This window comes from Rhinopithecus bieti, unplaced genomic scaffold (genome assembly GCF_001698545.2).
Source record: "Rhinopithecus bieti isolate Rb0 unplaced genomic scaffold, ASM169854v2 scaffold_57691, whole genome shotgun sequence".
NCBI lineage: Eukaryota > Metazoa > Chordata > Mammalia > Primates > Cercopithecidae > Rhinopithecus > Rhinopithecus bieti.
This window is the reverse complement of record NW_016824383.1, coordinates 2,677,186-2,701,962: the sequence shown is the minus strand read 5'-3', so window position 1 is coordinate 2,701,962 and position 24,777 is coordinate 2,677,186. Positions and strand designations below refer to the sequence as shown.

Sequence of the window (24,777 nt, the reverse complement as noted above, 5' to 3'; positions counted from 1 at the left end):
GAAAGCACAGGAAACTGAGCGCTAGCTACGGTCACTGATAACACTAGATTGTTTTTCCATTTGTCCTTTTCTTGCAGCAGCAATAACCGAAGCAAACATCCCCCAAAAAAACTTATCTAGCTGAATTTTGTTACTTGGGTTTCAGGTTTTAATATATGAAGTTCGTCTCTCGGAACAGATTTTATCTCAAAATCTGAAGCAAGAAATAAATTGCTATGTATGAAGGCATTCACTAAAAAAGCAGCTGGAAATGATGCTGGGTGTGGGAGCACCCATGATCAAGGCACCAGGAACACCTGCAAGGTGGTGAGTGAGGATCCCGAGGCTGCAGGAGGATATGTAGAATAAAAGTGCCCTCTGCCCAGCCACGCTTTTTTATCCCATCCTGTCCCTCCTCTCTGCTCTGCACCTACCACTCCCCACCCAGGGCATTCAAAGTGTGTTTAGCAACACACCATACTAAGAATCACCCACACTTTGCCATTCTCTTTGTGGGAAACCAAACATTGCTCATACTTCTAGTGAGTAAACAATTCAAAGTAAATTGCAAGTAGACAAGAGAGATTTAATCTCCTGTGTGAGGAAGGGTGTTGCATAAGTGAAGAGAGGAAACTTTAAGAATTATTCATGCTTGGCCGGGCACAGTGGCTCACGCCTGTAATCCCAGCATTCTGGGAGGCCGAGGTGGGCAGATCACAAGGTCAGGTGATCGAGACCATCCTGGCAAACATGGTGAAAGCCCGTCTCTACTAAAAATACAAAAAATTAGGTGGGCGTGGTGGCGGGCACCTGTGGTCCCAGCTGCTTGGGAGGCTGAGGCAGGAAAATGGCGTGAACCCGGGAGGTGGAGCTTGCAGTGAGCGGAGATGGCGCCACTGCACTCCAGCCTGGGCGACAGAGCAAGACTCCGTCTCAAAAAAATAAAAATAAAAAAATAAAAAATAAAGAATTATTCATGCTTAAATACATGCACTGGAATACTGTACCTCTGACAAACAGAAATCAAATCGGCACAAAGGTAATATTTTACTTATTTAAGCTTCTGTCCCTCTGTTGACATTTTGGAATATAACTTTCCAGATAATTTTATGTGTGTATGCAAAACCTACAAGGCAATTGACTCCTGTATAATAATGAATGCTTAAGAAGGTAAAAAGTCTAGGCATGGTGGCTCACGCCTGTAATCCCAGTACTTCAGCAGGCCAAGGCAGGTGGATCCCCTGAGTCCAGGAGTTTGAGACCTGCCTAGGTAACATAGTGAGACTCCTGTCTCTACAAAACATAAAAATAAAAAAATTGGCCAGGCGTGATGGGGCGCATCTGTAGCCCCAGACACTCAGGAGGCTGAGGTGGGAGGATTGCTTGAACCCCAGGACTATGAGGCTGCGGTGAGCTGTGATTATGCCACTACACTTTGCACTCCAGCCTCAGAGACAGAGCAAGACCCTGTCTCAAAAAAAAAAAAAAAAAAAAAAAAAAAAAAAAAAAAAAAAAAAAAAAAAAAGTAGCAAAAGAAGATTAAAATTTTCTAACAAGAATGGAAAACCAAACATCATATGTTCTCACTGATCTGTAGGAGCTAAGCTATGAGGACACAAAGGCATAAGAATGATACAGTGAACTTTGGGGACTTGGAGGGAAGAGTGGGAGGGGGCCTGGGATAAAAGACTACCAATATGGTGCAGTGTATACTCCTTGGGTGATGGGTGCACCAAAATCTCACAAACCACCACTGAAGAACTTACTCACGTAACCAAATACCACCTGTACCTCAATAACTTATGGAAAAAATATTCTGATATGAGTTTCTCCTGCATTTGGATGAGGATGTAAATTCAACTCTAATAAATTACAGTGTATCAAAAGGATTAAAGGGTCTCTCCCTGCATTCTCTCCTAGCTCTGTTGCATCCTACACACAGCTGCTGGATTAATCTTCCAAAACACCAATTTTCTCATGCCACTTTTCAAACGCTAGCTTCCTGGCTTCCTGTTGTCTAAAAACTAGTTTCAAATGCTTTTGTCTGACATTCAAGGAGGTCAGTAGTGTAGAGCTTCCTAGATGTTTCACTCCTGCTCCTTCCTTCCACCACATACCAGCTGTGTGCTCTTGGGCTAATTATTACTAGTATTATTATTATTATTATTTGAGATGGAGTCTCACTCTGTTGCCAGGCTGGAGTGCAGTGGTGTGATCTCAACTCACTGCAAACTGTCCCTCCTGGATTCAAGAGATTCTCCTGCCTTAGCCTCCCAAGTAGCTGAGACTACAGGCACCTGCCACCACGCCCAGCTTGGGCTAGTTATTTTAGACCCATTCCCCTGTCCCTGTAAAGGTCCCACCCACCTCCTCCACTCAGTGGCTCACTGTAGCAATGCCCTGAAAGGCTGTAATTGAGTCATATTCCAGCCCTTGGACTCAGGAGTCGGGGTAATGTCGCCACCACCTAATTGCTCGGATTGAGAATGGGAACGGTGATTCTCAAGAAGAAAACTTGGGCACTATTACAAGAAGTTAGTACAACTGCCTTATAGCACTCTGGGCAAAATTTAACAACTGTGTTCCAAAAATGCAGCGACACGGGAACTTAGTAACTCTTGTTGGGGCATCTTCCATCACATATGATTCAGTAAGGGTATATCAAGCAAATTCAGCTGTAGGAACTGGCCCATTCTGAGGCATAGGGTCTCTCATGTTCCTAAATTCATATTTTACCATTGTGGTTCTAGCCATTTTTCTATAGCTCAGGCCCACTTGAGTAGCCCAATTTGCTGGGTTTTATCTGTACACAATGTACATATCCTTTGAAATAAGAGGTACATGGTTCAATAATTTAACTTTTTATCTTAGACTGCAGAAATTTCTGTAACACTTACCTCGAATGGTATAAAATAAACAAAAACGACATATTCTATGATGAATCAAACAAAATATATTTTGAGTTGTTGTTTCCCCCATTTGAAACAGCACATTTCTGATCATTGTCATCTGTTTGTGAAACAACACGAGACCAACAGTTCTCTCCACACTTACGCCTGCAGCCTTGTACCCACGCAGTAAGGCCTCGGAATTTGCCTGAAACTTCCTCTGTCAATCCAAGATGGTCGTGACCAAGCCACTTTGCTTCTGTACATCTTCAGTGCCTCCTTCCACACACACCTTTCCTGGTTTAAACTTTCATTTCTCCAGTTCTATAGCAAAACAATATTTGCAAATCTCTTTTGACCACAAACTCCTAACAGTCAGGGACTTCTCATTTTAATTTCCCCAGGGCTTGGAATTTTGTTTCATTCATGGGGAGGTAGTCAGATTTTTAAAATTGCATTAATGAATGCAACCAATCCATTGCTCCATGCTATGTACAAACACTGTAATAAATATTGGTTTATTTCTTATAACAAAGGCAATAGGAGCTTCTCTCAATAAACTAAATTCCAAGGAAAGAATGAAGGTAGGAAAGTAGCTGGTTTATTTGTCACTACTGTATGACAGGCCTTAGTTTGGGTTGGTTTGTTTGTTTGGAGACAGGGTCTCATTCTGTCACCCAGTGGTGTGGTGTTATCATAGCTCCCTGAGGCCTGTAACTCCTGGGCTCAAGTGACCCTTGTGCTTCACCCTCCCAGAGTAGTAGGGACTGCAGGCATGTACCACCATGCCCAGCTAATTTATTTTATTATTATTATTTTTTAAGACAGAGTCTCACTCCATCACTCAGGCTGGAGTTCAGTGGCGCAATTTCAGCTCACTGCAGCTCTGCCTCCCAGGTTTAAGCGATTGTCCTGCCTCAGCCTCCCAAGTAGTTGGGTGCCCGCCACCATGCCTGGCTAATTTTTGTATTTGTATTTGTGTTTGTTTATTTATTTATTTTGAGATGGACTCTTGCTCTGTCGCCCAGGCTGGAGTGCAATGGCACAATCTCAGTTCACTGCACCTCCGCTTCCTGGGTTCAAGTGATTCTCCTGCCTCAGCCTCCCTAGTAGCTGGGATTACAGGCACCCGCCACTACGCCTAGCTAATTTTTGTATCTTAATTAGAGACGGGGTTTTGCCATGTTGGATAGTCTGGTCTCGAACTTCTGACTTCAAGTGATCCACCCACTTTGGCCTCTCAAAGTGCTGGGATAAGCTAATTTTTAAATTATTTTGTAGAGACTGGGTCTCAAAATGTTGCATAAGCTGGTCTTGAACTCCTGTCCTCAAGCAATCCTGCCACCTTGGCCTCCGAGAGTGCTGAAATTGCATGTGTGAGCCACCGTGCCCAGTCAGCATTTTCACATAAACGTTATTTCAGTGAATTATCACAATCTTGCAGACACTTACAGACTCAGTTTTGGTTTCTTAATGTAACACAACCTTACAGTGACAGGTCCATCAGCAAAATCCAGCATATTTGACTCCATGATGACCAAATGTACTATCTCCATTTATTGGAAAAGGAAAATTGGAGATCAGTGAAGTTATGGAAATATGAAATTTTTCACATGACTCTGAGATTGTTTGGGCACTATCAGGAAATGTTAAAAATGTCCATTTTCTTTTTTTTTTTTTTTTTTTTGAGACAGAGTCTCACTCTGTCGCCCAGGCTGGAGTGCCGTGGTACAATCTTAGCTCACTGCAACCTCCACCTCCCGGGTACAAGCAAATTCTTCTGCCTCTGCCTCCTGAGTGGCTGGGACTACAGGCATGTGCCACCATGTCCAGCTAAGTTATTTTGTATTTTAGTAGAGGCAGGGTTTCATCACATTGGCCAGGCTGGCCTTGAACTCCTGACCTCAGATGATCCGCCTGCCTCAGCCTCCCAAAGTGCTGGGATTACAGGTGTGAGCCACCATGCCCAACCCAAAAATGTCTATTTTCAACAGTAAGGTTTAAAACACTCTTGGACAGCAAGAGAAATAAAAGTNTTTTTTTGAGACAGAGTCTCACTCTGTCGCCCAGGCTGGAGTGCCGTGGTACAATCTTAGCTCACTGCAACCTCCACCTCCCGGGTACAAGCAAATTCTTCTGCCTCTGCCTCCTGAGTGGCTGGGACTACAGGCATGTGCCACCATGTCCAGCTAAGTTATTTTGTATTTTTAGTAGAGGCAGGGTTTCATCACATTGGCCAGGCTGGCCTTGAACTCCTGACCTCAGATGATCCGCCTGCCTCAGCCTCCCAAAGTGCTGGGATTACAGGTGTGAGCCACCATGCCCAACCCAAAAATGTCTATTTTCAACAGTAAGGTTTAAAACACTCTTGGACAGCAAGAGAAATAAAAGTCGAAGGACATATTATGACAACAAATTGATTGTGTGGGAACTCTGGTGAATGAGAATCAGTTTTAAATTACTTTTTTTGTAAAGTGCAAAACAACAATAGCACCCATTTGTATCATACTTTATAGTTCACAAAGCACATGGGAAAAATAAAGGTAATGATGGGGACTGTTGAAATTCATAGGAAAGGAGGCACAAGGAATGGAAAATGAAAGGGAATAGTAACCTACATAACTAGTCAATCTTCCTTAAAAAAACAAACAAACAAACAAACAAAAACTTAAAATATACCGCCCATCTTCTGTTTGATATAATGCAGAATGGGAATGATAAAAAGACGAATTACGGTTCAGAGTTTCGAAAAGCAAACCAGCTCTAGAGCAATGCTTGAGGTTGGGCTGTTAACAGGCTCACTTAGTGTTTCCTGACAGCCAACGTCAGAATAATTCCATCTTCATGAGAAGTACAGAAAGAACCACAAACAAACCTCCAAATTGATTCTAAGATAAAATACCCTTTAAAAAAATTTCCCTTCCTATCCGAAGGCAGACCAAGAGGAAGTTTATCCTCCCACCCACAAATTCCCCCAGAGAACTTTCATCTAGAAGGTTTGACTCTGGCTAGACAACCAGCGAGCATCTTCTTGGAACCTCTTGCTGCTTCCATGGCAAACTCCAGAGAATAAGAAGCCAAACTCAAGATTGCCATGGGCCTCAGGAAGACTAAACAGATGGGGAGAGGCACCAAAGCTCCTGGTCACCAAGACGGTATGTAGGCATTTGCTGTCTTCCTGGATTTCTCAGAGCTGAGTTTTTAGCAAGAGGTTGCTTATTTATGATAATTTTCTGATATATTATACACTAAATAATGTGTTATTATCTTTTTCGACCCAACTTTTATCTTTCTGTTCTTATGTGCGAAGGCAGAGAAAGATTATTTAGAGCTCTTCAAAGATTCCTATTTAATTTAAAATGCCCGTCGCCTTCCTATAATAGACTTATGATGGATGATAGTTTTAGTTAAAATATAGCAATCTTAAATATATTCTTCATAACCAATTCCAACGTGTTCCCCCTTAAGTAATGGGTATAAAACCCCACTTAAACGTAGTATTTTAAATATTTGAAGCCATCCTTTCCGAGAGAACCCGAAGCTGTTTTTTCTAGGGAGGTTGTGAGTGTGTATGGGGCCACTTGTTTTCACTCCTTTTGTGCAGCACTCACCCTGGAGGTCATATAGTAACTAATGCCAAAGAAAAATCAAAATGGAAAGTACCAGCGTGTGCCATCATGCAGCAGCAGAGTCTGCTTAAAGATCAGGAAATTGTCTAAATATCAGTTCGCCGGCGGGCATCTCGGCCCAGGCCTGTGTAGGGGGAGTTCTGGTGTCTCAGCTGAGGGCGTGATTAGGGAGCCGGGAAAGCGACCCACGACTGCAGCCGTTTCTTAAGGCCAGTCCTTCTCCCGCAGTCTGTCCCGGGCGGCAGTCGTGTCAGCCCCCCGCTAGGACCCGCCCAGGGGGACGTGGGCACCGGGCAGGACGCGCGCTCCGGGCGTTGGGGACGCCCGGGACACTCGGGGCCCCGCCTTGCGTCCCAGCCCCGGGTCGCGGCACCCCGGCTCCCGCCCCGCTCCTCCGGAGGGAGGTACCGAGGGACGCGCAGCGAAGGGGCTTTGCTAATTGCCAAAGCAGGAAGTGAGCTCGTGGAAGAAGCGAAGGAGGAGAAGGAGGGAGGGGAAGGCAGAGGAGGGCAGGGGCGCGCAGAGCCGCGGTTTGCTCCAGGCGCGTCGGAACCGCAGGACTTTTCATCCCCGGAGGCCGGCCAGCCCCGCTCGGAAGCTCGTTTGCCCCTAACCCGCCCCCATGGCTTCACCGGACGACCCTCTGCGCGCAGGTAAAGGTACACAGCGTCGCGCCCGCACCTGGAGCGGGCACCGTGGGGCGGGAGCTCGGGAGGCGCTCGCAGCAGCCGCAGGGCTATTGAGGCCGGGCCTTGACGACCCCCGAGGGACGCCCGGGAACCACCCCCAACCCAGGCGCCAGACCCGGGGTCTCATGGGGCTCCTAGTCCAGCCCCGCGAGCGGCTGCTGACCGCCCCTCCCGCGCTCGCCACGGCCCTTACCCCGCGTCACCCACCGCGCGCCTTCCCCCTGCCCACGCCGCAGCCCCCGTGGCTTTTGTTCTGGACTCGGGATGCCAGGTTGAGACACGTCCTGCAAATCTCTGGCAGAAATGAGCGCAAGGGGGTGGATTTCGTTTTCCCCTCCCGGGCTTTTTCTTTACTCTCCGCTCACATGCCTTCTCATTACTCCTCTTCCTCACCCCCAGTGCAGTTGGATGAAATGGTTTTGTTTGTCTAAACATTGGCCCTCGGAGCTATTTCATCAGATAGTATCCGCAGAATGGAGAGGCAGATCCCACCTGTGGGATCCCATCTGTGGTTAGAATGGCCTCTAGTTCTGTCTCTGTTTTAAAATACTGTGTGTTGGTACCGAGGTCAGAGTGGAGATTTTTCTCTTTTCTCTCACGTGAATCTAAAATCCGTCCCAGACCTCGCTTTCCTGGAGTTCTGTCTCTGCGCTCTCATATAACCTAGACGGTGACCTCCGTGGGTGTTTCTTGAACACACAAATGAATGAATGATCTATCCCTCGGAGTACACTGGGGCTTTACTTGGTTTTGTTGAGGAGGAGGATGAGGTTGGAAACACTGAAGAGAGTTACGTAGAACCTGATATAACCGTCTAGATAAACGCGTTTCTTATTTCATTCCTTGAGCTTGGGCAGGGGCCGAGTTTGAATGTTCCATCCTTAAATTGTGGCTTCAGCAGTTAGAAGGAGACAGTGTGTCTGCAGGTGGTCAGAAGACTACACCCAACAACTAAGTTGGCATTGTGATGGCTGAGTTTGGGGGCGTTTCTTGGAAACTTCAAGGAAAGATCTACCTTTTTTTTTTTTTAAAGTGGGGCTTGGTAAACATTTTATCAATTGGATGCGGAAAATAAATACATTGTCTAGATATTCTTCCCCATCCCCATACCTGTTATTTGAAAAAATAGAAGGGGAAGCAAAGGGAGAAACCCTCGTACTGCCCCATCCCACTCCACTCCTACCCCAGCATCCATCTCCTCTTCTGAGAACTGAATGGACAAGGTGCTGAGGGGTGTTTTAGGCTATTTCACTAATAGTGGCCTCAGATCTCATTAAATGATCATTGCAGGTGTGTGTGGGGGGGATTCAAAAAGATCTTGAGAGAGACACACTGAATAGAGATAAAATGTAAAATCTACTTGGGCCCCCCCTAAATCGGCACTACCAGGCAAGATGGGGGCTGGAAAACAGCTCAGCAGTGACCACAGTGTATAAAAAGCTCAGTGGTTGGGTGCAGTGACTCAGGCCTGTAATGCTAGCACTTTGGGAGGCTGAGGCAAGAGGATTGCTTCAGGCCAGGAGTTTGAGATCAGCCTTGGCAACATAGTGAGACCCTGACTCTACAAAAAATAGAAAAATTAGCCCAATGTGGCAGTGCATGCCTATTGTCCCAGCTACTCGGGAGGCTGAGGCAGGAGGATTGCTTGAGTCCAGGAGGTCGAGGCTGCAGTAAGCTGTGATTGATCCACTGCACTCCAGCCTGGGCGACAGAGCAAAAACCTGTATCTCAAAAAAAAAAAAAAAAAAAAAAAAAAAAAAAAAAAAAAAAAAAAAAGCTACAGGTTCCAGATTTCCCAAGATGGTATTCTTAGTCTGCCTGGTCCAGCCAAAATGGATGTGCACAACCTGGAACAAATGGGCAACGTGGAACAAAGGGATTTCAAAATCCCAGAACATGTGGAGGAGTAGAGGATATGATGGACAGAGGATATGATGGTAAGAGGGAGTCGTGTGGAAAGAATCTGTCTTTTTGACTTCAAGAGGTAGAACCCAAACCTGTCGGTGAAAACTTTAGAGAGAGATGGATTTGGGCTTCCCACAAAGAGAAAGGAGGCCTCCTGAGGGTGAGAGCTCCCCACCAGTTGGCACACGATGCTGAAGAACATATTTGACCATCCGAAAGATGTCCATTCCCAAATGTCCATTCCCACTCTGGGACTCTATTCTGTCTATAAAATGAGCACTCCTCCATTTCAACACAGACACACACACACCCCAATTTCCCCTTCCTAACATACTGTGTCATTTCTGCAACCCACAGGAGACACCCCCTTACTCCTATTTCTGTAATGAAACCATAGATGGTGCCCGTATCTTGAGCTCACTTTACCCCAGACCAAGTTACCATACTCTCTTGCCTGATTTCCCACCCTCTTCTCCCGCCTGGTGTTTTCACACCGTTCCAACTTAGGTTTTCACACCCACTCTTGCCTTCTGGTAACATATTCTGCAAAAGGTGTCCAGGGTCATCTTTTATTTTATTTTTATTATTATTATTTTTCAAGACGGAGTCTCACTCTGTCGCCCAGGCTGGAGTGCAGTGGCATGATCCCCACTCACTGCAACCTCTGCCTCCCGGGTTCAAGAGAGTCTCCTGTCTCAGCCTCCCAAGTAACTGGTATTACAGGTGCACACCACCACGCCTGGCTAATTTTTTGTATTTTTAGGCTGGTCTCGAACTCCTGACCTCAAGTGATCCACCCACCTTGGCCTCCCAGAGTTCTGGGATTACTGTTGTGAACCACTGTGCTCAGCCAGTCATCTTTTAAAAACAAATCAGATTCTGCCATTTTTCTGTGCTGACTTTGAATCCGGTGCTGGCTTTCCAACACTTTCCGACAGATCCTCAGTCCTTGAGGCTTCCACACTCTGTACAATCAATCCCTACCTATTCCTTCGCCTGCCTCACCTGACACCTAGCTTGACCCCTGCTCTCTGCACACGGCTGTGCTGCCTCCCTTCATTTCCTTGAAGCCTCTTGCACCCTCGCACATCCTGGCCTTTGCAAATTTTGTTCCTGCGGCCTGGAAGGACCCCTGCATTACAACCCTCACCCCATCCTCTACCCACCCGTTTCCTTCTACTTAACCTCCAGATTTCAGCTCATAGGTCACCCAGATCCAGCCCGATGTTATACACGCTCAGCAAACCCTGTACCTTTCGTTTCTGGCACCTGTCACTATTTCTAGCTGTGGTTATTTGGCCACTGTGGCTATTTCCAGTAGGCCATAAACCCGTGGACAGAGGCCATGTCTGTGTGGTAGCTCTCCCTGACACTCAGCACAGTACTCCGCACATAGTAAGCCCTGGGCAAAGGAAGGAAGGTTATAAAATTTAACCACAGGCCCTTTAAAGAGTTGGGGGAAAAAAAAAGCTCTTCCCACATTGGCATTTTAGGAACTTACTCATCCAGTTAGCCGTATTAACTAAGTTTTCTTTGTAAAGTTAAAGTAAGATGTTTGTATATCCACATGCATATAACAAAAGTATGTATATGATTATACTATATTATGAGTTAGTTTTATTTTTTACTATTTATTTATTTATTTATTTTTGAGACAGAGTCTCACTCTGTCCCCCAGGCTGGAGTGCAATGGTGTGATCTTGGCTCATTGCAACCTCCACCTCCTGGGTTCAAGCGATTCTCCTACCTCAGCCTCCCAAGTAGCTCGGATTACAGGGGTGTGCCACTACACCCGGCTAATTTTTGTATTTCTTTTTCAGTAGGGACAGGATTTCACCATGTTGGCCAGGCTGGTCTGGAACCCCTGACCTCAAGTGATCTGCCTGCCTCAGCTTCCCAAAGTGCTGGGATTACAGGCGTGAGCCACCACGCCCTGGCCATGAGTTAATTTTAAAAGTGACGTTTTACATTGAGAAAATTCACAAGACTCACAGTCACATGGAAAGAAAACAACGATGGTGGTTACAGTGTAGCTATCACCCTGTTATCTCTTCCACTAAGAAGCAGCTCGCACTGGATGAGCCAGATTTGTCTGTCAAATATGTGTAAAATCTGGTTATTCTTGATTGTTCATACAAATAGATTTTAAAGACAGAAACAAACAACGGGGCTTTGAAGGTCTGGGTCAAAGGTGGCACAATTCCTTGCTTCGTTACAGTAGGGCAAGTGCCAACGGCCACAGAGCACTGCAAAAGAGCACATTCTCCCTTTGTTCTGAGACTCCACAGCACAGGGCTGTTTCCTGGGGGAACCCTGGCCCTGAGCCACCAACTCAGGACAGCCCCAGTGGTGGCACTTCACCTCCCACAGCCCCTCCTGTGGGCTTCGATGGGTCCAAGGTGGCAGTCTCTCCCATGGCATTGTGGGCAGTACCCAGGACTAAAGGGTAAACCACTTCCTGGAGCACTGATTTATGCAAAGCTGGACCAGCCAATTCTTTCTGCAGATACACTAAAGAGAGGGATGGCAATCTGTGGTTTTCCCTTCTCTGCTCCTTCTGCCCTCTCTTTCTCCTCTGTGTGGGTTTTCCCAATTCTCACTTCATTTTTCTTCCTTTTGTTTTTTTGTGTCGCTCTGCAATCAGGCTAGAGTGCAGTGACACGATCTTGGCTCATTTCAACTTCCATCTCCTGGGCTCAAGCAATCCTCCCACCTCAGCCTCCTGAGTAGCTGGGGCCACAGGCGTGTGCCACCACACCCGGCTATTTTTTTTTTTTTTTTTTTTTGTATTGTTAGTAGAGATGGGGTCTCGCCATGTTGCCTAAACAATCTCCTGAGCTCAAGCAATGTGCCTGCCTCGGCCTCCCAAAGTGCTGGGATTACAGGAGTGAGTCACCACGCCCCACCTCCAAGCCTTTTGTATATCCAATAATGACAATAGCAGTCAAAAGAAAAGTTATGGGCTGGGAGTGGTGGCTCACGCCTATAATCTCAGCACTTTAGGAGCTGAGGCAGGTGGATCACCTGAGGTCAGGAGTTCCAGAACCAGGCTGGCCAACATGGTGAAACCCGCGTCTAACAAAAATACAAAAATTAACTGGGCATGGTGGTGGGCACCTGTGATCTCAGCTATAGGGGAGGCTGAGGCAGGAGAATCACTTGAACCCAGGAGGCAGAGGTTGCTGTGAGCTGGGATCGCACTACTGCACTCCAGCCTGGGTGACAGAGCAAGAATGTCTCAAAAAAAAAATTCCAAAAAAAAAAAAAAAAAAAAAAAAAAAAAAAAAAAAAAAAAGCTATGGCACAAAACAAATAACAAATGAGAAATAAATTAATCCTGCAATCACTCATTCAAAGAATTGCCTGTAGTTCTTCACTAGAAAGCACAGTGACTGCATTTTTCTGGCTCAGGATGCTTGGGAAAGCCGGGAAGTCCTGACATACTTCCTTCTTTGTTTTCTCTGAAAGGACATCTTTAGAGATGTTTGAACTTCCTTTGAGAAACCATCTCTAAGAACTATTCACCACTATCTGATGTCAGAATGCGGCAGTGCAGTCCTCGGCCACCTCACCAGTGTCTGTTTCGGGTTATGTGCTGAGGATTCTTTCTGCAGAGGCTGTTGCATACAGTACGTGTTTCCTAGCATTCCTGAAGAGGCTCTGATTTGGTAGATGATGAGATTTGAGTCTTTGAGTTGAAGATGAGTGATGAGATTTGGGATTTAGAGTGGATGCTGGAATGATTAATGCTTTTGGGGATGTCGGGAGGAGGCAAATAGATTCTGCATGTGGAAAGGATGGGCAGGGGGCGGAGTGTGAACTGTTAGGAGTTGAATTGTGTCCCTCTAAAAAGATATGTTGAAGTCGGAATTCCCAGTATCTCAGAATGTAACTTTCTTTGGAAACAGAGTGTTTCCAGCGGTAACCAAGTCAAAATGAGGTCATCAAAGTGGGCTCTAAACCAATATGATTGGTGCCCATATAAAAAGGGGAAATGGGACACACAGACACTCACCTTCTCAAGAGAGTCTGTCAGGTGGTCAGTGCATGAACCACTTCTGTTTTATTTTGAGACGAAGTTTCGCTCTTGTTGCCCAGGCTGGAGTGCAATGGTGCAGTCTCGGCTCACTGCAAGCTCCACCTCCCGGGTTCAAGCGATTCTCCTGCCTCAGCTTCCCGAGTAGCTGAGATTACAGGCATCCATCATCATGCCCAGTTAATTTTTTAATTTTTTATTTTTTTTGAGACGGAGTCTCACTCTGTCGCCCAGGCTGGAGTGCAGTGGCCAGATCTCAGCTCACTGCAAGCTCCGCCTCCTGGGTTTACACCATTCTCCTGCCTCAGCCTCCCGAGTACCTGGGACTACAGGCACCCGCCACCTCGCCCGGCTAGTTTTTTTGTATTTTTTAGTAGAGATGGGGTTTCACTGTGTTAGCCAGAATGGTCTCGATCTCCTGACCTCGAGATCCGCCTGTCTCAGTCTCCCAAAGTGCTGGGATTATAGGCATGAGCCACCGTGCCCAGCCCACTTCTATTTTAAATTTTATTTTATTGGCCAGGCATGGTGGCTCATGCCTGTAATCCCAGCACTTGGGGAAGCCAAGGCAGGTTCAGGAGTTTGAAACCAGCCTGGGTAACATAGTGAGACCCCCATCTCTACAAAAATAAAAATAAATTAGCCAGATGTGACAGCGCATGCCTGTAGTCCTAGCTACTCAGGAGGAGGTGGGAGGATTGCTTGAGCCCAGGAGGTGGAGGCTGCACTGAGCTGTGATCAAGCCACTGCACTCCAGCCTGGGTAAGAGAGTGAAACCCTGTCTCAAAATTTTTATTTTATTTTTTATTATTTTAAATAAGTAGAGATGGGGTCTCACTGTGTTGCCCAGGCTGTTCTCAAGCATTCTGAACTCAAGCAATCCTCCCACCTTGGCTTCCCAAAGGGCTGGGAGTACAGATGTCAGCCATCACATCTGGCCATGAGGTACTTCTAGAACCTGATTATACTGGAAAACAGACAGATTATGAAGCCAGAAAGTCCCAGATACAAATTCTGGCTTTTCCACTTACCACCTACCCTGTGATCTTGGGTACTCAATATGTGAAAAAGGGGATGTCTAATGCCTTCCTCGGGGTTACTGTAAGGCTTAGCTGAGACTGTGAGTAAGCCGTGCCATGCAGAGCAGACACTAGGGAAGCTTTTAAGCTTTTCAAACTTTCCTTTTATTTTCTTTTTTTTGAGACAGAGTCTCACTCTATTGCCCAGGCTGGAGTGCAGTGGTGAGATCTTGGCTCACCGAAACCTCCACCTCCCAGGTTCAAGTGATTTTCCTGCCTCAGCCTCCCTAGTAGCTGGGATTACAGGCATGCACCACCACGCCTGACTAATTTTTGTATTTTTAGTAGAGATGGGGTTTCACCAGGTTGGCCAGGCTGATCTCGAACTCCTGACTTCAAGTGATCCACCCGCCTTGGCCTTCCAACGTGCTGGGATTACAGACGTGAGCCACCACGCCTGGACAACTTTTCGAACTTTTCAAAGTGAGAGCTTTGAAAGTTTAATTGTGAACTTTCAGCTTGGAGGTGCTCTTTGACCCTTATGGCTACTACTACTCACCACTCATGGACTTTTAAAGCAGGAAGGGGATGTAGAGGTGCTCTGTTCACCTCCTGAGGTTTAAGTTAGGGATTTAAGGCCCACAGAAAGAAAATGAGGGTGCAGCCTGCCCTGCCTGCTGTCACCTGCAGCCTCTGTGAGCCAGGCCAGGTGCCCTCGCCAGCCCTGATGCTTCAGTTCACCAGGTTTCTCTCATGCCTCTTGAGGAACTTTCCAGAATATGCTTGAGGGAGTTAAACTTCATTCTTACTGCCAGCAGAGATATCCCCATCAGTCAGTTACCAGCTAATTTGAGGTGATCTGAGCCTTGTGCAGAGTCACCGACCCAGGGGAGCCCCGGCAGCTTTGGCAGAGAAACACAGCCCGGCATAAGATGGCAGCCACGAGCAGGGGACGGATCCTGCACCCGGCCCTGGCAAAACCACTGGTCTTGTCTCCGCTGGGCTCTAGCCCCGCTTCTGTTTGGGGCTCCTCTATGCCATGTCCCATCAGATATCAGAGCCTTGCCTGAAGGCTCAGCCTGCTGTTAGGCGGGGGCTGGGAAAAACAAACATTTTAAAGCTTCTAGATAAATGATTTGATTTTATACTTAATAGTATTGTAAACATGCAACTCCAAGGCCCTAAGAAAGACCTTAGGGCAACGTTCCACTTCTGGATCAGTCTCAAATAACCAGGCTCTGCTCTCCCTGGTACACACATGCATCTGGACCTGTGAGAACATAAGGAGTCTGGCATGATCTAAAACAGGCCAGGGAGAAGGTGCGGTACCAGATAGAGTGCATGGGGCACCACCGTGGGCCTGGGTCTGTGAGCATTTATGGCAATAACACGTATGTAAGAAGTTAATCCACAGCTTAATATAAGGCAAAGGCTAATGAAGTCAGAACCACAAGAAGGAAAATAATAAAAGACCTGACTAGCCTCAGCAATATAGCGAGACCCTGTCTCTATGAAAACAAAACAAAATCCCCATAAATTAGCTGGGCATGGTGGCGCATGCCTTCCCAGCTACTTGGGAAGCTGAGGTGGGAGGATTGCTTGTGCTTGGGAGGTTGAGGCTGCAGTAAGCAGTGATCACACCACAGCCCTCCAGCCTGAGTGACACTGCGAGACGCCATCTCAAAAAAAAAAAAAAATGCTGGGCGCGGTGGCTCATACCTGTAATCCCAGCACTTTGGGAGGCTGAGGCGGGTGGATCGTCTGAAGTCAGGAGTTTGAGAGCAGCCTGGTCCAACATGGGGAAATCCTGTCTCTACTAAAAATGCAAACACGAATCGGGTGTGGTGGCGGGCGCCTGTAATCCCAGCTACTCAGGAGGCTGAGGCAGGAGAATCGCTTGAACTCAGCAGGCGGCGGTTACAGTGAGCCGAGATCACGCCACTGCGATCACAGCCTGGGCGACAGAGTGAGACCCCATCTCAAAAAAAAAAAAATTAACTAATTAATTAAAAAAAAAAGACCTGAAAATGCCTCTAATACCTGAAAGTAGTGCCTTTCCCCGTTCCCCTCTCACTTCATTGTTGTGCTTCAGAAAACAAAAAAAACCTAAATTCTCTGTCTTTGTCTTCTTAAGTTCCATTTATTCTGAGATGTCAACCAAAGCAAGAGACTTTGTGCCTCCAAGCCTATGTTGTCTTCTGTCTCTGTCTTGTTAGCTTCATAACCCTCCAACACAGGCCCCAGGATCTCACAGAACTCAGTCAGAGTCTGAGGGGAGTTGAAATTCACCTACCCAGGTGGTTCCCAAATCCAGAATAATGGTAGTAAGCTGAGTGTGCGATCCAGAGACCCAGGACTCCTCATGGTGCAGAGGAAGAGCCTGAGGCTTAGAAAGCTTACGTGACTTCTCCAAGGTCACACCTCTAGGCTTGTCCAAGGCCACAGCACTAGATTTGTTCAAGGCCAGACTCTTAGTGATGTGCCAGTGAGGACCGGTCCTTCCTTGTTTTTAACTGTCCTGTGTGTGTCCTCAATGATGTTTTTTTGTGGCTCTGCCTTTCCCAGCGATCTACTGCATTTTCCTCTTCTTTTATGTTTTTTTTCTTTCTTTTCTTTTCTTTTCTTTTCTTTTCTTTTCTTTTCTTTTCTTTTCTTTTCTTCTCATTCTAATTTTCCTGTAGGAAACAGGATTAACTTGTCCTGGACACAGCGGTTATTGTTTGCAGAGGATGGTGTCAGGGGCATTTAAAAGCCCCCAACCTCACCCCAGCCTCAGCACTCCAAACCCATTTACCTGAAATTTCACGTGCTGATGCCTATTAACAAGCCACACTCCTAGCAGGATAGCATTTTAAAGCATGTCCTCCAGGTACACCTTAGTGAAGATGAAATATGTGAGACTGGGCTGTGATAAGAGGAGGGAGAAGGGACTTTGGGCTATTTTGTGGTGGCTTCTACCACCCCCTCCCCAGCTAGGAACCAGCGTGTGAGAAGGATGGGAAGGAAAAACTGGAAAACTGAATGCACGTGTGTCTGGCTGTAAGGACTCATTTGAAGCATCATCGTATGTTACTTAACAACAGGGATACACTGTGAGAAATGCGTCACTAGATGGTTTCATAGTTGTGTGAGCATCACAGAGTGCACTTACGCAAACCTGGATGGTGTAACCTACAACACTCCTGGGCTGTATGGTGCAGCCCACTGCTCCTGGGCTACACACCTGCACAGCATGGGACCATCCTGAATACAGCAGGCAGTTGTAATGCAGTGCTGTTTGTGTGTCTAAACATATCTCAACATGGAAAAGGTAGGGTGAGAAGATAGTGATCTAATCTTTATGGGACCACAGTCATATACATGGTCTGTCCTGTGATTGTACATTAATGTGTCATGTTCTCTCTCTTCTCTACGCCTGTGCTATTCCCTCTGCTTGGAATGCTTTTCCGTTTCTACCATGTCAACTCATCCTTCCAGACTCAGCCCTCAGGCCCTCTGCAGGCTCCTCTCCCGCCCCTCCTCCTCTCTCCGGGAGCTCCCCAGGCTTCAAGTGCTGGTTCTGGGTGTCCCCTGGTTGTCCTGCACTGCCACTGCCTTGGCACTCAGGGCTCTGTGTCATTACTTGTTGCTTGGGCAGTAAGAGTTCTGCCATCTCAGAGAGGCGTTAGCAACACAATTTGTTTTTCATTTTCTTTCTATCCATTTAAATCCAAATCTGAGTGTGTATTGCACTAGACTGGCAGGAAATTCCACTTCAGTCAGAATTGGGGCCCTGTCCCTCAGGGCCACCCAGGAATCTGAGGGGTTCATGTGATGCTGGGAAAACTAGGAAAGGACCTCAAATTTTTAGCGCATCAGGGAGGCATTGCTGTCTCATGGTCCAGGCCTGAGAAGTCCCTTGAGACCCAGCAGCCCTCTGTTTCTGTGCTGGACACAGGGCACAGGTCTCTTTGCTGGGGCTAGGCCGCGGTCCCCGGGGGTCAGGCTGCTCAGTGCTGTCTCTGATGCAGTCTTACCTTCTTCGTGCTCTGCAGATGTCTGTGCCCTGCTCATGGGAGGCACTGACGAAGGCTGTCTCCATTCATCCCCACTTCTCTTCAGTAACTGGAGGCTGTCATAAAACAAAGAGATGTTGCCTTCTCAAAGCTTCTTTGGGCATTATCAACACCTGCAGGGTGAAGAAATTATGGAAAGTTCAGACACATTCTCAGCAGGGAAGCACCTAGGAAGAACACACACGAATTATTGTCTTGACAAATTGTCCTGCTGTGCTTATTTGGATACCCAAAGGCATTCCCAGGATCTAATTCCTAGTCTGCAATATGTGCTTAATGAGGATTTGGATCAAAAGTGAACGTTGACGCTTGGCAGGCCCATGACTGCCACTTAGGGTGCTGCAGGTTGTGCACTGTACAAATCTAGAGGATCCCACGCAAATAGGTTTGATTATTTATTGAGACAGCTCCCTGGCAGATGTCTTATAAAGCATTTTGGAGGTTGGAAACTTTTCTAATTTGTACTAATTAGGTTCTGACTAAGGTCTGTGCCTTTTTCTGTATTTCCCCATTAAATTCCTTAAATGCAACAAGTGGTAAAGTATCAGAAATGAAATATTGAGAAATCAAGTTTATTTTTGATTAAAAAAGCTATAAGTTTTTTGCTTTACTAGTTCACGTAAACAACATACAGAGGATTAATAAAAATGAGTTGCAGCAGAACAGGACATCAGGAAAGAAGTAGATTCAGAACAGAATAATTCCTACTGAAGGTAGTGTCAAATTCAGTAGGCAAGAGTCATTAATATCATGCCTGTATAGTTTGTGGTTGTTTGTAACTCTGGGTATTTGAAGATATTTATAGTTAACCTGTTCCAAAATATGGTGGGGTTTTTTATATAGTTATTTTTTTATATTTTTAATTAATTTTTTTTTTTTTTGATGGAGTTTTACTCTGTTGCCCAGGCTGGAGTGCAGTTGTGCGATCTCAGCTCACTGCAACCTCCACCTCCCAGGTTCAAGCGATTCTCGTGCCTCAGCCTTCTAAGTAGCTGGGACTACAGGTGCACACCACTGTGCCGGGCTAATTTTTATATTTTTAGTAGAGATGGGGTTTCCTTATGTTGGACCAGGCTGATCTCAAACTCCTGACTTCAGGTGATCAGCCTGGCTTGGCCTCCCAAAGTGCTGGGATTACAGGCATGAGCCACTGCATCTAGCCTATAGTTTATTTTTATTAATCTCTTTGTTGATGCAATCTGAATCTGTTCCTCCTTATTTTGTCTCAACTAATAATTGGAAGTAAGGCTTTCAGGCCGGGTGCGGTGTCTCATGCCTGTAATCCCAGTGCTTTGGGAGGCTGAGGTGGGAGGATCACTTGAAGCCGGGAGCTCGAGGTTGTAGTGAGCTATGATTGTGCCACTGACTGTACTCCAGCCTGGGCTACAGAGCAAGACCCTATTTCTTTTTTCTTTCTTTTCTTTCTTTCTTTCTTTCTTTTTTTTTTGAGACAGAGTCTCACTCTGTCTCCCAGGCTGGAGTACAGTGGCACTGTGTCGGCTTACTGCAACCTCCGACTCCTGGGTTCAAGCAGTTCTCCTGCCTCAGCCTACCGGGTAGCTGGGATTGCAGGTGCTCATCACCATGCCCGGCTAATTTTTATATATTTATTTTATTTTATTTTTTAGTAGAGACGGGGTTTCACCATGTTGGCCAGGCTGGTCTTGAACTCCTGACCTCAGGTGATCCACCTGCCTTGGCCTTCCAAAGTGCTGGGATTACAGGCATGAACCACCGTGCCGAGCCGACCCTATTTCTAAAAAAAAAAAAAAAAAGTAAAGTTTTCTTCAGCCTGAGTAAAATTACCTGCCTCTGTAGGAGACAGTTATCAAAGGACTAATTTGTGGTTTTCAATGAAAGCAAACGTGCTCTATTTGTTTTTGTTCTGTGTTTGTTTATTTTGCAGATCATATGGCACAGGAACCAGTGGAAGACACAGACCCTAGCACTTTGTCCTTTAACACGGTAGGTTACAGATTTTACACTAACGGTGATAATTATTGTTTTGCTTTTTTTCTTTGTTACTTCTTTATGTTTTTATTACTCTGTATTTACATGTGCATCAGAAAGCCCAAAGTAAGATTTTTCTAAGATAAACTACTTTATCTTGGTATTGTATGTGATAATAATAAACTTTGGGTTGGCTAAAAATGGCATTAGAATCTGTTCTTGTTTTGTACGTGTTGTAGGTGATATTAAATTATGTGAAGGCTTTGTCTACTTGCCTTTTTTTAATTTTATATTTTATTACTATTATTTTTTAGACGGAGTCTTGCTCTGTCATCCAGGCTGGAGTGCAGTGGCGTGATCTCAGCTCACTGCAATCTCTGCCTCCCAGGTTCAAGCAATTCTCCTGCCTCAGCCTCCTAAGTAGCTGGGACCACAGGCGTGCGCCACCATGCCTGGCTAATTTTTGTATTATTATTTTTTCTTTTTAGTAGAATTGGGGTTTCACCACATTGACCAGGCTGGTCTCGATCTCCTGACCTCAGCTGATCCGCCCCCGCCTCAGCCTCCCAAAGTGCTGGGATTACAGATGTGAGCCACCGTGCCCAGCCTACTTGCCTGTTTTTTTTTTTTTTTGAGACGGAGTCTTGCCCTGTCGCCCAGACTGGAGTGCAGTGGCGCAAACTCGGCTCACTGCAAGCTCCGCCTCCCGGGTTCACGCCATTCTCCTGCCTCCGCCTCCCGAGTAGCTGGGACTACAGTCGGCCGCCACCACGCCCGGCCAATTTTTTGTATTTTTAGTAGAGACGAGGTTTCACTGGCCTATTTTTAATACTACTGGTTTGGTAATGGAGCAGCCTGGATGCCAGATGGACACATGCTGCTAGATTTACCTCAGTTAGGGCGTTTAATCCTAGCATCTAGCTTCTGAGCCTCATCCTCTTCCCATCCTCCCATAACCATTCTGAGGCTATTGCTTTAAGGTTACCCAAAGATTTCACATATATTGGTTTTTTAGAATTCATTTAATAGTTTTATTATTATCATCATCATTTTAATTTCAGATTCCATGGGTACATACTCAGGTTTGTTATGTGGATACATAGCATAATGGTTAGGTTTGGGCTTCTTGTAAATCTATCACCCAAATAGTGAATGCTGTACCTAATAGGTAGTTTTTCAACCCTGAGGCCCCTTTCCACCCTCCCCCTTTGTGGAGTCCCCAGTGTCTGTTATTTCCATCTTTATGTCCATGTGTACCTATTCTTTAGCTCCCACTTATAACTGAGAACATGCAGTATTTGATTTTTCTGTTTCTCAGTTATTTCACTTGGGATGATGGCTTCCAGCTGCATCCATGTTGCTGCAAAGGACAGAATTTTTTTTTTTTTTTTTTTTTTTTTTTTTTTTTTTTTTTTGAGACAGAGTCTCGCTCTGTCGCCCAGGCTGGAGTGCAGTGGCACAATCTCGGCTTACTGCAAGTTCTGCCTCCCGGGTTCACGCCATTCTCCTGCCTCAGCCTCCCGAGTAGCTGGGACTACAGGCGCCGCCACCACTCCTGGATAATTTTTTTGTATTTTTAGTAGACATGGGGTTTCACCGTGTTAGCCAGGATGGTCTCAATCTCCTGACCTCATCCGCCCGCCTCAGCCTCCCAAAGTGCTGGAATAACAGGCATGAGCCACTGTGCGTGGCCAAAGGAAGAATTTTATTCTTTTTTATGGCTGCCATCATTATTTTTCAACCTCCCAACCATCCCTTGAGATGGTGGGGCAGGTATCCCTATCTAACAGATGCAGAAAGGACAGTTAATGGAAGTGTGCAGCCACCTAGACCGGAGCCCTGTTCTCCTGCCCAGCCCTGCCTCGTGCTCAGGGCCAAAGCAGTGCCCTCTGACAGCATGGCATATGTGATGGGCATATTGTGTAGGACATATTCCTTCTGTTCCAGATCCTCGGAGCATGGGATCTACCAATTCATGAAAAGTTTTGGTTAACTAATTTAGTTACAGAGACATAAAATACACTTCATATAATTCAACTAAATGTCTTTAAATCTTAGGTGTCTTGAGGACCTGAGGTGTTTATTTTCCTGTCCTTTAATTACCCCTGGCTTGATAAATTGTGGATAGCATAGGGGGTCAAGTTTTGATACCTGCTGGAAATTCCTATGAAAAATTCTCACTCTCTTCACTCTCATCAAAATGAAACGAAGAACAATCTGTGGCCATGGCCTCTATGTCTTTGGAGTAGCTTGTTACTAAAGCCTTTGGTTTCCATAACGTGTTATTCAGTTTGCCTTCTTTCCCTTCCCGCTGCCCCCACCTGTGACTATCCAGGTCTCCCTGGTATCCTGCTCACTTCCTGATACCAGGTTTTCTTTTCCTCCCTTAGAGTCATCTCCTTATGCTCACCTTGGGGCTTAGCTGCCTCTAATTACTTCTCCGTGATGGGGACAAAGTGATATTTCCAAAGTGTCCCTGGTACTAGTTTCTTAGGGCTGTTGCAACAAAATACCACAGACTGGGCAGCTTAAACAACAGAAATGTATTTGCTCATGGTTCTGGAGGCTGGAAGCTTGAAATCAAGGCGTCCTCAGAGCCATGCTCCCTCTGAGACCCACAGGAAAGAATCTTTCCTTGGCTCTTCTAGCTTGTAGTGGTTGCCAGCCATTGTGGAAGCTCCTCAGCTTATAGAGGCATCACTGCGTTCTCTCACTTTGTTAGCACACGACCATCTTCTCCTGGGGTGTTTCTGTCTTGTCTTTTCTTCGTTTTTTTTTTTTTGTTTTTTTGTTTTTTTGTTTTTTGTTTTTTTTGAGATTGAGTTTTGCTCTTGTCGCCTAGGCTGGAGTGCAATGTGCAACGGCTCACTGCAACCTCCGCCTCCCGGGTTCAAGTGATTCTCCTGCCTCAGCCTCCCAAGTAGCTGGGATTACAGGCGCCCGCCACCAGACCTGGCTAATTTTTTGTATTTTTCATAGAGATGGGGTTTCACCATGTTGGCCGGGCTGGTCTCGCACTCCTGATCTCAGGTGATCCGCCCACCTTGGCCTCCCAAAATGCTGGGATTACAGGTGTGAGCCACCGCGCCCTGCCCTCATCTCTTCTTTTAAAGATACTGATCATATTGGGTCAAGGGCCTGCCTTCTTCCTAACTTAACTAATTACCTCTACAACTATCCTATTTGCAAATAAAGTCATATTCTGAGGAACTGGGGGTGAGGACTTCAACACATCTGGTTTGGGAGACAGAATCCAACCCGCAGCATTCCCACTGGGTACAGGATTTAGTATATACCCCTTGATGTGGGAGATGAGGTCCTCCACAGCCTTACCTCAGCATCCAGTGCTCACCTGATGACCCAGCCCTGTGTGGCTGTGTGGTGCTTCTTAATACGCCATGCCCTTCCACCCTCCCAGGGTAGCAATAATGCTGTTCCCTTTGGCAAGGAAAATCTCTCTGCATCCTTACCTAATGAACTGCTGTGCTGCTTCCCATCTCACTTCAAGTGTTCCCCTGATCTACGAAGCCTTCTTTGCCTTGGGACCTTCAGGTGCTCCCTTTTCCGTAGCCCGATCCCTATTTGCTCTCTCAGAGAATTGTCATTGCCTGCTTGTCTGACTTCTTGCAAGACTGTGTTGACCATCTTCCCTTATGCAAAGTCGGTGCAAGGCAGGTAGCAAGTTTCCTGAGAACCTAGAAGGGCATCCCACCTAAATCCCTTTGCTTGTCTTTCTTGGTCTTTCTTGGAAACTGGGTCCATCATTTCTCATCTAATCCTACCTTCCTCTGTCCACCTCCAACAAACTGTTTCAGTTCTATACCCTCAGCTCTTCCAGCCACCTGGTCCCTGCTCCTGCCATGCCTTCCACCTGTAACTACTTTGCTGCTGCTTCTCAGTTCATCCAATTCTTGGCCATTCTCTAGGCCCAGCTCCAGTGTCAGTCTTTCTAGGAGCTCTGCACTTGCTCCGGCTTGTGCGGTCTTCCATGCAGACTTTCAGTGGATGTTTGCTTAAAACTATGGTACAATCTGGGGACACACAGATTGTAGTTCCATCTCTGGAAAAACTCAGTCTATCTGAGGAAATAGATAAGTACTTTTTTTTTGTTTTTGTTTTTTTTTTTGAGACCAGCTCTTGCTCTGTTCCACAGGCTGGAGTGCGATGGCACGATCTCAGCTCACTGCAACCTCCCCCTCCCGGGTTCAAGCAATTCTCGTGCCTCAGCCTCCTGAGCAGCTGGGATTACAGGCACGAGACACCATGCCCAGCTAATCTTTGTATTTTTAGTAGAGATAGGGTTTCACCATATTGGCCAGGCTGATCTCGAACTTCTGACCTCAGGTGATCCACCTGCCTCTGCCTCCCAAAGTGCTGGGATTACAGGCATGAGCCACTGCGCCCAGCCTCTTTTTAAAACAGAGTGATAAATGTTCTAGTACAGATTTGTGTTTCACAGTCTTGGGAGTAGAATGATGAGAACTAATTTGATCTGGGGTAGTACTGTAGGACTATTCTTTGTGATTAACTTTTATTTACTAATTTATTTTTGTTAGGAGAGGTTGAGGTTGGAGGCTTCTAGAAGTTCTGAAACTTTATTGCCCAACTCCAAAGAAACTCCAAGGAA

General features: G+C 46.2%; 1 protein-coding gene across 2 annotated transcripts in view; it reads left to right on the top strand.

Annotated features, from left to right (window-relative positions):
- Positions 1 to 229: 229 nt before the first annotated feature.
- Positions 230 to 24,777, top strand: part of EDARADD (EDAR associated via death domain) — a 93,950-nt gene continuing 69,402 nt past the window's right edge. Inside the window, exons 1-3 of one of the 2 annotated variants that reach the window (XM_017862305.1) lie at positions 230 to 306; positions 5,801 to 6,022; positions 20,107 to 20,165. In XM_017862305.1, the coding sequence (XP_017717794.1) occupies positions 5,962 to 6,022; positions 20,107 to 20,165 (120 nt within the window). In that variant the 5' untranslated portion in view covers positions 230 to 306; positions 5,801 to 5,961. Of the gene's footprint in view, positions 307 to 5,800; positions 6,023 to 6,939; positions 7,150 to 20,106; positions 20,166 to 24,777 lie in introns of those variants that run through there. The other variant, XM_017862306.1, reaches the window with a different exon arrangement.